The 17,889-nt window shown below is 41.0% G+C and overlaps 1 protein-coding gene across 2 annotated transcripts in view; it reads left to right on the forward strand.

Annotated features, from left to right (window-relative positions):
- Positions 1 to 17,889, forward strand: part of LOC122811489 (sodium/potassium-transporting ATPase subunit alpha-1) — a 990,310-nt gene that overhangs the window by 165,205 nt on the left and 807,216 nt on the right. The window contains exons 18-20 of one of the 2 annotated variants that reach the window (XM_044083358.1): positions 4,063 to 4,186; positions 12,731 to 12,876; positions 13,164 to 13,294. The exons of the other annotated variant lie outside the window; for it this stretch is intronic. Coding sequence (XP_043939293.1) covers positions 4,063 to 4,186; positions 12,731 to 12,876; positions 13,164 to 13,294 — 401 coding nt within the window. The remainder of the gene's footprint in view (positions 1 to 4,062; positions 4,187 to 12,730; positions 12,877 to 13,163; positions 13,295 to 17,889) is intronic. 2 annotated transcript variants of the gene reach the window in all.

A 17,889-nucleotide genomic window follows, 5' to 3' on the forward strand; every position in this document is an offset into this window, starting at 1 on the left:
CAGAGGCACAAAGACAAATTACAGCTCTCATGAACATGAGCCATTCAACTGGTACCTACTCCAGAGCAAGGCCAAGGATTTTACTCAAGACTCTTTCTAGTTCCCAGAAAGGACAATGCCTGGAGACCAATTCTGGACCTTTCAATTCTAAACACCTTCTTACAAGTACCCAAATTCAAGATGCTGACACTACAGCAGCTTCTTCCCATGTTGGGCAAGAAAGCATGGCTAGTAACGTTGGACCTCAAGGAGGCATACCTGCATGTCCCTATCAGACAAAGTTGCAGAAGATACCTCCGTTTCATTGCAGGTTCAACCCATTACCAATTCTCTGCACTGCACTTTGGCTTATCTACTGCGCCCAGGGTCTTCACAAAATGCCTGGCACCAGTAATTGCATACTGCAGACAAAGAGGAATTCAAATATACCCATACCTGGACGACTGCCTCATCCAAGCATAAAGCAAGGACATCCTCTTACAACATCTGGCTTTTGTAAAACATCTAAGTTGCCTGGCGTATACAGTAAACGAAAAGAAATCAAAACTAGTACCCTCACAAAATGACATTCTTGGGTGCCAGCTTGATTACAACGGCCCAGAAGGCTTATCTGACGCCAGACAAACAACTGTATCTGACTCAATATTTCAAAACAGTGGCAACAAAGACCCAACTACCTGCAAGAAAAATTCTGCAGGCCTTGGGCTTCATGCCATTTTGCATACTACTAATACCATTTGCAAAGCTGCATATGAGGAAATTACAGTAGTAACTAAAAAGCGTATGGTCTCAACACAGCCACAGCTTGGACACTATCTCTCATTCCCTGCCTACAACAGGAGTTTCTATGGTGGTCACTGACATTCACCTCAAGGGTCAGCCTTTCACCTTGCCCCCAGCCAGGCAAACTATGACAACAGATGCATCGGACTACGCCTGGGGGGCACACATGGCAGGACAGTGCGTTCAAGGCGTATGGACTGCAGATCCAAGGAATCTGCACATCAATCAAAAAGAGATGCTAGCTGTACAGAATGCTCGGACAGCCTTCAAGAATCTATTACATCCAGGACAACTTACAATAAGGACGGACAACACCACAGTAATGTGGTACATAAACAAACAAGGGGGTACACACTCCTACCCTCTATGCAGGCAAGCAATGACCTTGTGGAACACAGCTCTGGCTTACCAAGTTCACTTACAAGCTCAATTCCTGCCAGGACAAAAGGACACATTGGCAGACGACCTCAGCAGAAACATCATGGATCCCCACGAGTGGAAACTGGATCCACAAGTATTTGCAATGATAACTCAAAAATGGGGCCTTCCAGACATAGTTTTGAGGACTGGCAAACAGGTCTATCAACTAGCAAAATTTTGTACAAGGACACTTCACCATCAAGCTTGGAAAGTGGACGCACTCTCATTCAGCTGGAAAAACCTGACAGTATATGCCTTCCCTCCATTGCCTCTCCTCACAAAGGTGCTTCTGAAAGTCAGAAAGGAGAGACCACGACTGATACTCGTAGCCCCAGACTGGCCATGCCAGCACTGGTACCCACTATTGAGGAATATGGCCCAGGGCCCACCTTGGATTTTACCACAAACTGCCCATTTGCTCACACAGCAAAACAATCAGATTCTTCACAGTCAGCTAAAAACCTTAAATCTGGCTGCATGGAAAATCACCTAAACATCCAGCCAGCTCCTCTTTCCCAAGCAGTTATGGATGTTATTCTGGAGGCTAGGAGGCCCAGCACCAGGAAGGCCTATTCGGACAAATGGAAAAGGTTTTGTGCTTGGAACCAAACTGAAGGCCAAAACACACTTCAGCCTCACCTGCCTCAGATTCTACAGTATTTAACTGAGATGTTGCACAAAGAACTTTTTTTTTTCTTCCATTAAAATCCATGCATCAGCTATTTCAGCCCACTACAACACGGAACCACCCTTATTTTCGCATCCACTTCTAAGGCAGTTCCTCAGAGGGGCAAAAAACATTAGGCCCCCCAGGAGAGCACCTACACCAACATGGGACCTCAGTTTTGTTTTGGAAAAACTTACGCTACCTCCCTTTGAACCAGCTTTCTCTGCAGATCTACAGTTCCTATCATGGAAGACTGACCTGCTGCTAGCAATAACTTCAGCTAGAAGAGTCTCAGAGCTACAGGCACTAATGGCAGTGGAACCTTTCCTCGTTTTCCATCAAGACAGAGTTTCTCTACGAACTAATCCTTCCTTCATGCCCAAGGTGGTTTCCAGTGTGTCTTTAAATGAAACCATTCACTTACCCACCTTCTTCCCAAACCCATAGAACAAAGGAGAAAGACTCCTGCATTCCTTGGACATTCACAGGCAACTTCGCTATTACTTGAATAAAACTAAGGCTTTCAGAAAATCTGACCAGCTCTGTGTCCTATGCTACAGCTTCACAAGGGAAGGCTATATCAAAACAAACCATTTCCAAATGGATAGGACATTTCATTCGTTTTTGCTATACCCATTATGGAAAACCAGTTCCTGCTACCATTAGGCCCCACTCTACCAGGGCAACAGCTACATCTACAGCCTTCCTCAGGGGGGGTACCAACCAAGGAGATTTTGGAAGCTGCAACTTGGAGTTCAGTACACACCTTTACCAAACACTATCACTGACAACTTTACTCTAAGACTAGGGCTGGCTTCGCCACTGCAGTTCTGCAGGGCCTTCTAGCCTCCTCTATAACTCCTCCACCCATCCATAGCTTTGGGATTCTACCCAAGTGTGATGACTGCAGCAGGGTAACACGATGAACATAGTACAGTTTTGTACCTACCATAAATGTAGATGTTGGAGTGTACACCCTGCTGCAGTCCAGGTTACCCTCCCTCCATCCCCTCTGATCTAACTAGCTAAAGCTCTACAGTACCTTCCTGATGTATTTGCTTATAGCTGGAGGGATTTTGTGTTTGCGCAAAAATTACTTAATTTGGTTCTAATTACTGACCACCTTTTTGGGGGGCACCTGACATCTGGGGCAAGAAAAACTGAAGAAAATGGCGTCGGATGCATTATATATACCCCTGGCGCTCTGTCGTCAGGGAAGCAGCGACAGCAACCGACGCCAGACCAAGACTTTGGAATTCCGGCCGACTGCGGGACCGCCTGACGACAGGATAACCCAAGTGTGATGACTGCAGCAGGGTGTACACTCTAACAACTACGTTTATGGTAGGTACAAAACTGTACTTTTCTCATCCAGGAAAAAGAGGTCATTGTTCCCCTCTACTAGTCACTCATTAGACCCATTATAGAGTACAACGCCCCTTTTGGTGTGTACCTCACAAGACCTCTACAACAACTGGAAAGGCCACAGAAATACCTCACAAAGAGGATTACTGGCCTCAAACAGATGCCCTATGCAGACAGTCTCAAAAAACTCAAGCTTTACTCAAGTCACATATCGTCTACTCAGAGGCGTTCTCTGCAACCTAGAAAGCTATGTCAAACCCAGAGCTGTTGGACATGCTCCACTTAAATCCCAATCCCTCCGAGCTACACGCTCTAGGGACCTAAACCTTGTCACCACAATAAACCAGAACATACTGGAGGGATAGATTCCTGTCCCAGAGACTTCCCATACTCTAGAAAAAAACGACCTATCTATATCAAACAAAGCTCCTCATTAGCACTCTTCAAGAAAAATCTTGATGATTGGATGGGAGATAGGAAATTCACCCCGGTGATCACATCTATGGCTCTGCTCGACAGGGGCACAGGAAAATAATTTTCTTGGGTGGCGAAAGCCAGGGTACCTTTTTGGCTATGCTTGTATAGGCCCTAGGGCCAGTACCCTAGTACCTACCTATGAACCAAGAGGTTTGACAGTCATATGGTTGTTTTCATGTGGCAATTTGTGCACTTCTGCCACAATTAATGAAGGTGTGGACCTACGTTAATGTGCTTTACAAAGGAAGACTGAAGTAATGCTTTAGCTTTTCACTTAGAAAACCTGGTAAGAAATTGTTCCGAGTCTTATTGGTAAATTTGTACAGATGACTGATTTCTTCTCCTTACAGGTTCCTGCTATCTCCTTGGCTTATGAACAAGCAGAGAGCGACATTATGAAGAGACAGCCCAGAAATCCCAAAACAGATAAATTGGTTAATGAGAGGTTAATCAGTATGGCCTATGGACAGATTGGTATGTAGTGAGCTGCACTGTTTTATTTTACTTTAGTTTTCCAGGAAAAAATAAATGCTAGACACTGTATGTGTTCAATGTTTTATATGGTCATGTCACTTAATAGCCTAGTTTATCTTCGTTCTGAAAAGTCAGTCTCTGTTCTTCATAAAGATTACTGCTGCAGTACCCTTGGCTGTATAGGCTACTGCAGCAGTGATCATTTAAAATCTCTAATGCTATGGTAAGTTTCTCACACAACTATACTTTCCATTAAGCGGTAAATGATTTTCTAAATGCATCACTCTTTGCAGAACTGTACCTTCAGTACTATAGAACAGTAGCATTTTAGATTTATAGCCCATAATTAGTCATGTGTAAAGGGTGTTTATGTATTCTACTGCTACTAAGACTAGCATCAAGAACCCCCCCCCCCCGTGTCTACTATTGCCCTTCGCGATCTGAGTATGCATACAGTTACTGTATATCGTAGTAGATGCTGCTTATGAGAGCAGTGCTGGGTAAAACATGCTGCTTTGGCATCCGGCTTTAGACAGCTCTCCATGACTTTTGTAGGTGGAAAGTAAAACCCTAGAGTGACTATATTTATTCTTCCTTGGCAGTTTTTTTTTTTTTTTTTTTATGACTTGACTAAAACAAAGGAGTTCAGAAGTCTGTCTTCACAGAAATTTACAGTAGATCATCACTGGTAGGATTTAAATTTCCAGGTAATAGAACCAGTAATTTTGTTAGCAGTCTGCTTTGGTTGCCTATTCAGTGTTTATCCCGTGTGACAGGGCTTAATTCCAATCTGTTTCATCATTTTCCATAGTAGTATGATGTACAAGTTGGTCATACTGTGTATTTTTTAACATTGCTGCAGCTGGGACACTGCCCTTCTCTGAGGTGCAGTAACCTCTGAATTGATTACTGTGGAGATGCTGGGTTCAGAGCTCCTTGCAGCAAAAGTATGTGCTTGCCATCTGCCAAATCATTTAACAGACCCTATCATTCCGAGTAGTTTCACTAGCTTGGCATTTCGCAGACTGTCAGACCGTTTTAGCTACAGGTACAGAACAGTTTGTAAGATGCAGTGTCAGTGTTTGTATACATATGTGGGATGTGGTAGAAGTTGTTGGGTTAGTGGAGACCGTTCAGTCCTCAGACATCTTGCTACCCTTGAAGTATGGTCATGCCAAATAATTTTAGCAGGCTGAATATGCATACTGGTACACAGAGCTCACTCTGGATTAGCCACCTAACTAGCGGTATTTGCCTCCAAATGTAGAAGGTGTAAGCTCTTGACTTGTCAGAATGCTGACCTAAATTTTTTCAACCCTTATTTCTTTTAATCAGGGATTTTGACTACCTGGCAGTGTTTTTGGATTCGAATGTGTTCCTCCCAGTAAACTGGAGGACCATATAGGTTATCATGCAGAGGAAGCTGCAGATAAGACCATCCATCCTAAGCCTGACTTTTTTATTTTTTTCTTATTTATTTTATTAATCTAGTTTAGTACAACACCATCTATTATCCTTAACATTTTCTTAGGGATAACTGCTTCAGTGTAATTCCTTGTGTATGGGATTAGCCACAGTTGGGCAAAACATTTCCATCATCCTTGGAAGAGTTGTCTACTCCCAGTACCTTAGTCATCCAAGTAATGCTGTATTAAAGGGGGGCAGACCAGCCCATGTTCTCTTCAGTTCTCTTTTTTTTGCTATAACCAGCATTTGATCACGAGTTTGTCAGCTACATCCAGGTGGCTGTAAGAGCAGTATGTACCTAATTTGGGCTAAAAAATCCTAATTACTGATCTTTCTGATTTTGTAAGTGATTATTACAAATTTATTGAATGTTATTCCATGGCCCATGATGTCCCCAGAAGAGACAACAGAGTATGCTTAAAATATCTCCATTTTTTTCTATAGAGTACTCTGCTCCACCTTGCTCAAAACCTTTGGGCTTTCGTGAATCATGAAGTGGTAGCACTGGACCACAGACACTTGCCCCTTCTACAGTTAGAACTGTCCATCAGCAGGCACAGGTCCAGAAAACACCAAAAGTACCACCATAGCAAAATAAAAAAAATGCCCTTCAAGTTCATTCACTAGAAAATCCAAATAAGAGCATGTGGCCAGTCCTGGCAAGTCCATCAGGAGCTAGTCCATCAGGAGCTAGAGTGTAGGTCGTGGAGGTGGTGTTTTGCTTTTTCTCCAGGCCCACACCTCACCCTTCAATTCCATACCTTGGTCCTTTCAGGTGCAAAAAGTTAGTTACCGACTCCCTTGTAAGTTCAGTCTTGGACTGAAATTTCCATGCCACAGCTTGGCCTTGACATTTAATTCTTTCAGGGGCAACAGTCAAGCATTAACCTTTGTAGCTTCACAGGTTGTCTGCCCAGAATGTTCTGATCAAGCAGGTAATCTATGCTTTTAGCAGAGAGTTATAGAAGTAAGCACAAGAACTGTTACTGCCTTTTTCGAAAGAATGGATATTCAGGCAGTCTGTCTGCCCCACCAGTGCATGCCTGTCTCCTGCCAATTTTGGTTAAAATAATTTTGCCCAAGGAGTAGTTGGGGCACCCCCTCCCCCTCCCCCCCCCCACACACACGCACACACACCTCCAAGCAAAGCCCTCTTTATCTTGCATTGACTTACTAAGTTAAAGGAAGAGGCTGTTCCTCATCAGAGGTAATTAAAATCTCAGCAAGACAATTATACCTACTGTTGGCAACTATAAAAGGCTGTCCTCCACCAACGTATATATGAAAAAACGAACTGACCGATGATACAAGTCCAAAATCTTTATTGACACACACAGCCACAAATCCAAACGGAATTCAAACAGATTGGGCATGCTTTCTTCTCATATCGTGAGACTTCATCAGAATCTCATGTTAGTACAAATGTTCTGTTTAAATACACTCATAATGAAACCATTCTTAATTAATTGATTGTTAATCACATTAAAGTTGATTCCAGTTCTGAATAACCCTTTTGTGTATAAAACTGTTGAAAATTACTTAACTCAGATATAAATAGCTAAATTGCACACCCACATAACAATGAAAGGTATATGTATATATATCTATTTACCTCTCTCAAAATAAACAACATTAATACAATAAAAATACATATAAGAAAACATAAATTCATTCACATAAACTCTTGAAGGCAAAAATATGGACAACTGTTGAACTTCGTGTTATTGGTAATTTGTAAAAGAAACCTTTTGCAAAAATATAATATTTCTTGAACATGAAAGGTGTATAAAATTCCATATTTTTGTTGTGTATCACCTAATATGCTCAAATATGTTAAAATAACCAATTAAGTAAAATGTGCTTATAAATACTAATAAATGTATATACAAAAATACATATATGTACAAACTTTCCTAAAAATGCATTGATTATACACAAAATTAATTTAATATAATGTATAAAAAATATATGTAAAAAATGGATGTTAAATAATACTCTAAAATACTTTAAAAATACTTGTAATATTATTTTATAAAATATTTCTAATATGTTCTATTCGTTACCAAACCATCATGACAAGGTAATTTATATATCTTAAAAACTGCATGTATCTACCTAGGTATCTACATATTCTATTGTAACTGGTAAGAACCACAGTTTTATTTCTTCTTTCTAACATTGTTTGATGCCAATAATTTCAAGGCAGGTTTAATAGAGATATGGTCGTTCATTCCTGGGTACACACAAGAGTCCAATCTCATTTGCCAAATCATCTTGCGGTACTCCAGGAAAGTTTCCCAATCACCTCTCCTTTCTTTCTGTTTCACTACCTCAAGTACCCAAAATGTTATATTCATATTCTGACAAATGGTTGAATGCCTGTAGAGTGCGTTATTCTCATTCTTTTTATTTATATCCCTAATATGCTCGTATATACGAGTTTTCAGATGCCTTTCTGTCTTGCCTATATAATACCCCCAGCATGATTGACAATAGGCTAAATAAACCACTCCTTTGGTGTAACAACTTGTATAAGCACGGCCTTTAATTGTAAAATTTATGCTGGATATATTTATTTCCTTTTTACAGGCAATATATGGGCATTGTGCACACCTCCCACATTTGTGTGTGCCCACCTTTAGTAATGCCCCTTCTTTTTCTTGTCCCTTCTTTTTCTCTCAAATGTTTTTCAAATTCCTATTTCTCCTAAGGGTGTATTTAAGTTGCTGTTGAAATATGTTTATTCTCGTCAGCATTGTTTTAAACATATTCCAAATCCCATTGATGCCCTTTTTTAACCAACCTATGTCAGAATGGTACGTTAAAATTAACCGGAGTCTGTCCTTTTCTATTGTTATTTTACTTATTTCCATATTCCTGTCCCTATTTACGTCGTACTCATTATTCATAGTCGTATCCATACTGATCGCATTATTAACTATCCCTTTGTCATACTGTCCACTCACCAACAATGGGCTATATCTACTATTACGTTTCTTAATTATTTCTTTTTTAATATTTTCCACCATGTTGTCAGGATAACCTCTTTCTATGAACATCTCCTGTACAAAATCTAATTCACTTGTAAAATCACAAAACTCAGTTGTCATTCTGGACACTCTAATCATTTGTCCTTTTACCACATTTCTTTTTAAGTGGTAAGGATGGTCACTTTGATAATGCAAGTACGAGTTTGAATAACATTTTCTTTCTGAAAATATTTGATTTATATACTTTCTTAATATAGTCTTTATTTATCCTTACATCTAAATGTATTTCATCCTTGTTGCACTCGTATGTAAATTTCAGAAAGTTAGTGCTACCATTTACATATTCCATAAATTGTTCAATTAATTCGTGTGCACCATCCCATATAATAATAATATCGTCCAGAAATCGAAAATACCTTATATGCTGCTGAAAATTTGAGCCAAAAATATATGTTTTCTCCCAAAATAGCATTATTATATTTGCATAAATGGGAGCACATGCCGAACCCATGGCAACTCCAAGTTGATGGTATATGTCCCCTTGAAAATAAATAGTTATATTTCAAGACTAATTCCATGTTTTCCAACACTAATCTGAATTCTTCAGGGTTCAGCATGTTAAATTCAGTAATCATTTTCTTAAACCATTCCATGCCTTCCTTGTGTGGGATTACAGAAAACAAATCTTTAACGTCCATTGTTAAAAATGAATAATCTTCGTGAAATGGTGTTGTACTGAATTTCTAAGTCCCAAGAATCAATCAAAATGTGCACATAGTTTAAATAAAACGTTTTTAACTTGGTATCAACATATATGCCAAGAGGTTTCGTTTTAGATCCCCTAGATGTTACTATTGGTCTCATTGGGGGATCAGCTATATCTTTGTGTATTTTTGGGATACCAAAGATTTCAGGTATAACTGGTTTAGGGACTCTAAGGAAATTATATAATTCCACATCGATAAGCCCTTGTAACAAATTATCCTCTAGTATTAAGTCTATTATTTTAATAAAATCTGACCTTGACAGTGTAGAAGGCCTGGCTTATTCAAGATAGTTGGCTACCCCTTTAGGCTGTAAAATGGATTTAACAGTTTATGTATCATTCCATTATCTGTGGGGAATTAGCTGCACACATTTCCACATTTTCTGGTGTCCCTGAAGCAAATCTGAACTGCCATCACCCAGGTCATTTCCCTATTTAGGTAAAAGGGAGGGCAGTCCATGTCATCTTCTGTTTGCTGCAAGAAGCTTGCATACATCCATACAGCTGTCCATATTTCCCTTCCTGATGACTTTCATAGATTGCATTTGCTGTATATTGCTGTGTTCTGTTGTACTTGTCCTTTTTATTTGTTAAATTTGTTATGCAGATAATTTCCGGGAACATCCAAGATCTTGGAAAAAATGGCACTGTCTGCCTGACCAAGATGAGTTCTGCCAAAGTACCATCACCTACAGTGTTTTAGTTTGTGCAGGATCATGAAGTGTACTGTGAGCACAGTGCAACTTTACCTTTATTCTGGGTTCATAATCTTTGGGGCTTTCAAGAACACACACACACACCTTTCAGTGCTGGCACAAGGGGTGTATGCCTGCCCCCCCCTCTCCCAGCAGTTGGATCTGTGACCATTGGCCCAAAAAATAAACGTTTTCTGAAAAGGAGCACAGGTGCAGGAAAGTGGACAAACGCAAGAAATTCTTTAAAGCAGTGAGCAGAAAACAAGAGACTTTACTGACCCTGCCCAGAGGCCTGAGAGCTTCAGCCACTGAGTACCATCTTGTCCTATTTCCTGGTCCCACTGTCTCCCAACAGCTATCCCTTTCTTGGCCTGTCTGAAAATAGGCAGTAGTAGTTGTGGATGTGCCTCCATAGAAATAGATGCAACCACATCCATAGAAATAGATGCAACCTTCAGGACAGAACTTTGTTTCCACACACGTGCTGGACCTCTTTTGTCACAGAAGCTGTTTTTCCTACAGGATATCTGTACTGTATTGTAAGAAGGATCAGTTTGATCTGTTACAAGGCTGATGGCCCATTTCTTCATGGACTGGGCACCTGCTGTGCAAGCATCAACCCTTAACCCTGGCATATATTTCGCTAGAGTGTAGGATGTTTACAGAGGATATGTAGCCACATGACCAAGATTAGCATTCTTGCTCAGCCTTCAGATATCAAAAGTAGCGCTTTAAACTAAGAGTGATACCTGCCTGTCTCCCAGGTACTTCATTTAATTAAGGAAGATGTTATCTATTCAGCAGGGATCCTGTTTTATTAGCTAGGATACATTATAATGAGATGGTCTTCATGTAAGTCGATGGTCTTCATGAAAGTCGCTGCTGCCATCATTTCTGGAATGTCTGCATAGAGTCCAGTCTGTCCATTTGAGCTCATTCAATTCATGATTTGTGTCAAGAGGCCCATAGTGGTCTCCTCTGTTTGAAGCAACTCTAAAAACATTTGCTGAAGATGGAAGTTTAACTTGGATGACATTGCTCTATTTTACCATAACACCCCATTTGGAGTGGACAGTAACTTGCTGTAAGAAACTGTTACATAAGGGGATCAGCAAACCAGTCAGGCAAAGGATAAAGTAGTCCTAGAATATCTTTAGGCCCCTGCTAGTACTGTGTTTTAACCCTTTTAAAGAGGACATCACCATGATAGGAGTTACAACTGGTAATAGAGTTGATCTTTCCATGTTCAGTGAAAACCAGTAATTTTTGACATTACTAATTATGTGAAGTCATCTTCATAGCTTCAGTAATTTATCCTTTGACTGAATTAGTCCCCCTAAGCTAGTAACCTCTTTTCAGGGGAGACACAAGGTGGCATCTTATACTTGGGGAAATTTGGCCAGGACATTAGGGAACTGTTATTACAGCAGCCTTCCTCAGGAATGTATCCATTCAGAGTACTTTTGAGGTAGTCACATGAGCAGATGTGCAACCTTCTCAACCCTACTGCATGCTGGAACTTGAGTCAGGATGTAGGGCATGATCGGATTCCCTCTTCCCTGAATAGTGCAGTTGCTACGTCAGGTGCCCCAAGTGGACTAGACCAGTCAGTCCTATAGTTAATGTGGCATAAATGGCCCCTTGCCACAAGAGTAGCTGTTCAGGTAGTTATTGTAAGAGTATGAGGTCCCACCCTACTTTTCCCATTCTTTCCAAAGAACATTGTATCCATTGGCTGGAGTAGGCATCAACTGAAAGGAGCAAATACATGAGTCACTGACCTGAAACCTCTCCCAAGGGTGACCTTAGCTAGGACCCTCCCAGTAGTGCTTCATGTTTCCTACTCCATACGTGGTGAGAATGAAAAATAATGTCATTAGGGTGTCTATAGTCTTTACAGACCAAGACTGGGTTTGCTTGTGCCTTGCCTTACAATTTGTTCGTAATTGATAATCCAGCCAGAAAAAGAACTGAAGATTGAGCAGGCTGTTCTCCCATTTTAGCCATGTGTCAGCCTAGGAGAGATTATATCTAGAAGTCTAGAAGTCTGACTATAGTAGGTGTAAAAACTTTCATTCCATTATATATGACTGTACTATGAAATGGCCTTGGACATATCATGACACTTGGTGCGAAAGGCAGATGCAAATCATTACTGCTTTTGTGAATTTGGGTGTGATGTCTGCTTCAGACCCTAGTGCTGTCTCAAGTCTCATTGTCACAAATGTTTACACATGACTTGACAAACTGGAGCCATCCCCTTACATGGGCATCGGTTTTGCATGGCTACATTTTGGTTTGTGTGTGATTTGGTGATGAGTGAGAAAGTTGGTGGATCCAACTGCTTCTCCAAATCTTATCTATGTTATTGGTGCGTATTTCTTCCAAAGATCTATTTTATAGGTACCTTGAAAATTTTTTAATGCAGTCCTCTGGTACGGTTATGCAATGCTTTTGCTGCCTGTGTTCCAGCGATCTGCTGTCATACTTTAAACTTTGAGAAATGCTCTCTTCTTATTTGTTTTTTCTTTTAGTTACATAGTAAATTCTAGGGCAGGGGCAACCAGAAATAGGTTTCTGGCTTCCTTGAAGATCACCTCTGATTATTGCTTTTTATTTTTATTAGGAATGATCCAGGCCTTGGGTGGCTTCTTCACATATTTTGTAATTCTTGCTGAAAATGGCTTTCTGCCATCTACTCTGTTGGGAATTAGAGTGAAATGGGATGATAGGTGGAACAATGATGTAGAAGACAGCTACGGACAGCAGTGGGTAAGTATTGCTGGATATATAGTTGTACTTTCCTTTACTAGTTTGGTAGATGGTGTAAGAGATCCTCTGAAAAGAGCTGAAAAATTGCGTGCATTGTTTATATGAAACCTTCCACTGTAGTCTTTGGGTGCAATTCAGAATGGCTTACTGGAATTGTCTTTGTTATAAATTGATTACATTTGTACTGTACTTGATTCATTTTAGTATTTGGAGTTGTACGGGTGTTGTAGATTTTCTTAAAAAAAAAAATGTAGTTAATGGACGTCTGACTAATTATTTTCTTGTAGACATATGAACAGCGGAAGATAGTGGAGTTTACATGCCACACATCCTTCTTCGTCAGCATTGTGGTTGTGCAGTGGGCTGACTTGATTATTTGCAAAACAAGAAGGAACTCTGTCTTCCAGCAAGGAATGAAGTAAGTATAAATACATGTTGTTCTTGAGTATCCCCAAAGTTGCTGGGGAAGGTCCATAAGAATCTTGTACCCATTTAAGGAATTGGTCTTTTGCAAGCTGCTAACACCTAGCAACCCTGAATCTAAGAATTAGAAAAGAAGAAATCTAGGATATAAATTTTGTTATGAGTATGTATAGATGGCATTGTGTACACAAACCTGATGTACATTCAGGTTGCAGTTGTATCACACATATGGTGCTGCTTTATTTCCCATTAGGGCTTGTAATGTGATATTGCTCCATACATTTCATATGAAGCAAGTGTAACCTGCAGATAGGAAAAGAGAGCACAGTACATTCATCAGAAATTGATGCATCAAGTCTTGCTTTCCCATTTTAACTTTGTGGGGTAGTTGTACAGTGAATTGTAAGGCACCTTGTGTGCTTTTTAGATGCAGGCTAAAGTGTGGCATTGTGTTTTTGTAAACATGAAGTGTACATACAGAAAGCTTCCCTAGTTCATAGGTGTTTACTAGGCTAACAACTAACCACCCCAAAGGCCTTTTTAAGCCTAGCCATGCATCCCAAATCTCTTAAAAGTTCTGGTACCCTTTGATAAGTGTAAGCAGGGGCTTGGGAGATGAACCATTTACAAGTTGCCTCTGTCCATTGGGCACACAGATGCCAAACCAGGGATAAATTTCCTGTTCCCCATCCAGTTGTCCAAGTTTAATTGGGTTAAGGAGGAACTCTTCATATGGCTGAGGAGCCTGTTCTAGAGACTAAGTAGTCTCTGGGATATACACCTGTTTCTCCAGCAGGTCCTATTTATATCACAGGCAAGGTTTAAGTTTTTAGAATATCTAGGTATCTGGGGTGCACAATTTTCTACACTAAACAAATACTTACAGGAAAACACTAGTACTTTGTGTACATATATTATGCATAATTTTCCCAGTTAGTGCTGTCTTATAGCAAACTCCAGCTTCATCCTCATAGCACCCAGTCTGCTGCACTTTGCTTTAGTTTTCATCTTGTAGCATTTTATGTACCTTCCAGAAAGATCAGCTGAATAATGGAATGTTTTAGAGGTAATACCTGTAGAAAATACCAGCTCTGATATCCTTTTCATTCTTCCTCACAAATGGTTTAGGATTTGACTCTGCTCCTTCTACCAGACTTTGGATCCAAAACTCTAGCTCCTCCCTCTACCCATAGTGCCCCATTCCATCCCCAACTCCTCCAATCCCATTTGTCGCCATGAAGAGAGGACGAATGATCCAAACTCAAGCAGTAAGCCATGGGTATTATTTAGTCTCTCTTCTTGCTAATAGCTATTCATTGTTGGTTACCTGTAACTTCTGTCTACTTCCCTCCATATGTTTCTCTGGTGCTAGGGAACTTTTGCCTTTTCCCGATTGTTCTTCATGTTTCATTGTTGCAGTTATCACATTTGGGATATCTGCTTGCAGTAGCCCTCAGTTGGCCTGATTATCAAAAGTCTTGGGTCCTGCGTCTGTTGCTGCCTCATCTTCCATGACATCAGGTAGCCAGGGGTATAAAGCATGCAGCCGATGCCATTACATCAGTCTTTCTTGCCGTGCGGTGCCTGAAGCAGAAGCAGGCCGACTCCTGAAATTTTAGTTTGATTTTCGGAACCGAAGTCTTCAACTAAGCTAAGTGCCCTGTTGGGAAAACTTTTTCTTGCTCTCAACCGATGTCAGTAAAAGTTAATAATTGTATTTCTTGTGGAAAGCAAATACCTCAAAGATTTTCATTCGTACTGCATTCCTTGCTTAGATTCAGACCACGACGTACCTTGCTGTCAGTTTTGTGCCTTATTTAAACAACAAACTATTCGTCGTCTGTTTATTTACGCTTCTAAATATTTTGGTACTCTGTTCAATTGTCCAGAAATGGCTTGGGTAAACCACCCAACTGCTGACATTCTGAAAACACAGATAAAGACAGACCGCATAGGTCCAAAGATGCCAACGCTGCCAATGACACTTCTCCTAAGCTAGTCGCCAGTTCACCGGTACTCAGTGAAGAGCTTTTGCAGCCCCTGATACCCGCTACTTCAGATTCGCAGGCCTCTGCTGAGACCCATTCAGAGTCCGGTATGCCGCGAGATGCTTCGTGGATGTCTGTACCTTGAATGGGTCCGGAGCCGCTGTGCAGGCACCAGTTTCTGAGGGTGTATACAGGCCTACTGACTTGCATATTAAACCAATGCCATCTTCTTTAATGCCTAAAACTATCCATGCCTAAAAAAACGATGCCCAGACCACATGGTCAGGCCTCTAGGCCTAAAAAAAACAAATAAGAATGCTGGCTGAAGACCTTATTACTTTAATCAGGGGAAGCCACCCTTCCCCCTCTAAGACCTAGGTCTGAGTTTCCTTATGATTCTTCTGGTCAGGACTCTGAAATTTCTGATGTTCTTTGTGTTTCACTGTTGCAGTCATTACATTAGGGTAATCTGCTGGTAGGTTGCCCTTAGTCAGCCTGAATAACAAAGTCTTGGGTCCTGCGTCGGTTGCTGTCTACTCTTCCATGACATCAGGTCATCAGGGGTATAAAACATGCAGCCGACACCATTTTAATCCGTCTTTCTTGCCGCACGGTGCCCGAGGCAGAAGCAGTTCGCAAATGCCGGTCGGCAGACTCATGAAATTTTGTTTTTTGAGTTTCAGAACCGAAGTCTTCAAACTAAAGCTAAGTACCCCATTGGGAAAACTTTTTCTTGCTCCTTACCGATGTCACTAAAAGTTAATAATTGCATTACTTGTGGGAAGGAAATACCTCAAGGATTTTCATTTGTACTGTTATTCCTTGCCTCCTAGGCCCTGATCACAATGTGCCTTGCTGTCGGTTTTGTGCTAAATTTAACCAACGCACTATTAAGCGTCTGTATATTTTTGCTTTTAAATATTTTGGCTCAAGATTTAAATACCCTGAAATGTCATCGGTTAGCAATCCGACTACCAGAGTTCACAAAATACGCAAGGAAAAAGACAGACCATAGAGGTCCAAAACCAACGAAGCTTCTCCTAAGCCAGTCGCCGGTTCGCCGGTACTCAGTGAGGTGCTTTCGCAGCCCCCTGATACCCGCTACTTTTGAGTCACAGGCCTCTACAGAGACCCATTCATAGTCCGGTATGCCGCGAGATTCCAAAGTATTGAACCAGCGGATGTCTCTCCCTTGGATGGGTCCAGAGCCGCTGAGTAGGCACCGGCTTCTGAGGGTGTTTTCAGGCCTCAACATTTTTATATTAAACAGACGCCATCAACAAAAACAAGGTCCAAAACAATTTTATGTCTAAAATAACTGACGCATGAGCCACGTGCTCAGGCTCCTATACCTAAAAAAACAAATTATCAAAATGATGAGGATTTAATTATCTTGATCAGGGCCCCCCCCTGCTAAGAGGCCTATGGCAAGGCACTGATTATTAATCTTCAGATCAGGTTTCCATTTCTTCTGATTCCTCTTATGATCAGGAATTTTCTATCCCACCTTATGAGGAATCCATCCCATCTGCATCTCCTCCTGAGGATTACTCTTTTGGAGAGACTTACTTTGCATACTTTAAGGGAACATTTTCACTGGGAGAGTCAGGACTTCTGTGAATCAAAAAGAGGCTTGGAGATTTCCTTCTTCCTCAGCATAGGCCTTTGGCAATACCTCCTGTTTTAGACATTGTTGATTATGTGTTCTCGGAATCAAGCATGGCTTCAATTCCTTGCCTCCGGCTCCTAGTAAGCCAGACAGATATTACAGGGTTCCTGACTCCCACAAATTTCTTTTCAAAAATCCTGCTGCTGATCCTGAGACTATTTCTCAGGGTCCCAAGGGTGTAAAGGCTTCTACAGCCAAAAATCCTCCCCCTTCTAATAGAGATTCCAGGGCGCTGGGTAGATGGGGGTAAGAAGGTTTATACGTATGCAACCTTGGCAATCTGGGCTTTAAACTGCCAGTTTCATATGCTTAAATATCAACAGCATGTTATGGGCTTATTGAAATAGAAAATTATGTTGATTTCTGATTGTGTGGAAAATAGTTACAGGATTTATTGCATTCAGCAGAACAGGTTGGAAAGCATACTTTGCAATGTGGTTTTGATTCCTTGGAGGCCTCTTGTAGGGCCGCCGTTACTGGATCTGTGATAAGAAGGCATGCTGGCTCAAGGAACAAAATCTGCCTGATCATGTTAAAGCTAAATTGTTGGATGCCCCTTTGCAGCATGATACTCTGTTTGGTAATAAGGCAGAAGAGGTTTTAAAGAAAATGGAAGACAAAGCTAAATCTATAAAAGATTTCTTGCAAGTGCAGCCACCCAGGTTCAGTAGGCACTGGCCTACTAAACATTGGTCCTTTACTATGTCCAACAGAGCCACTCAGGGCAAACCTGGGCACTCAAAAGGCTCCAGATATCAATCACAGGGATCTTACAGGTCCAAGCAATGGGGTGCCTCCACCTCCAAATCTGGAGGTAACAAAGCACAACCCTACAGTAAGCAGTCTCAATGACTTTCCTCTTCCATCTCCAAGCACTTATCTTTTGGCAGCCCCCTTGGGTGGAAAACTAGCACTTCATGCTCAAAATTGGCA

The sequence above is a fragment of the Protopterus annectens genome, chromosome 9.part0 (genome assembly GCF_019279795.1).
Source record: "Protopterus annectens isolate FY-2018-M chromosome 9.part0, PAN1.0, whole genome shotgun sequence".
NCBI lineage: Eukaryota > Metazoa > Chordata > Ceratodontiformes > Protopteridae > Protopterus > Protopterus annectens.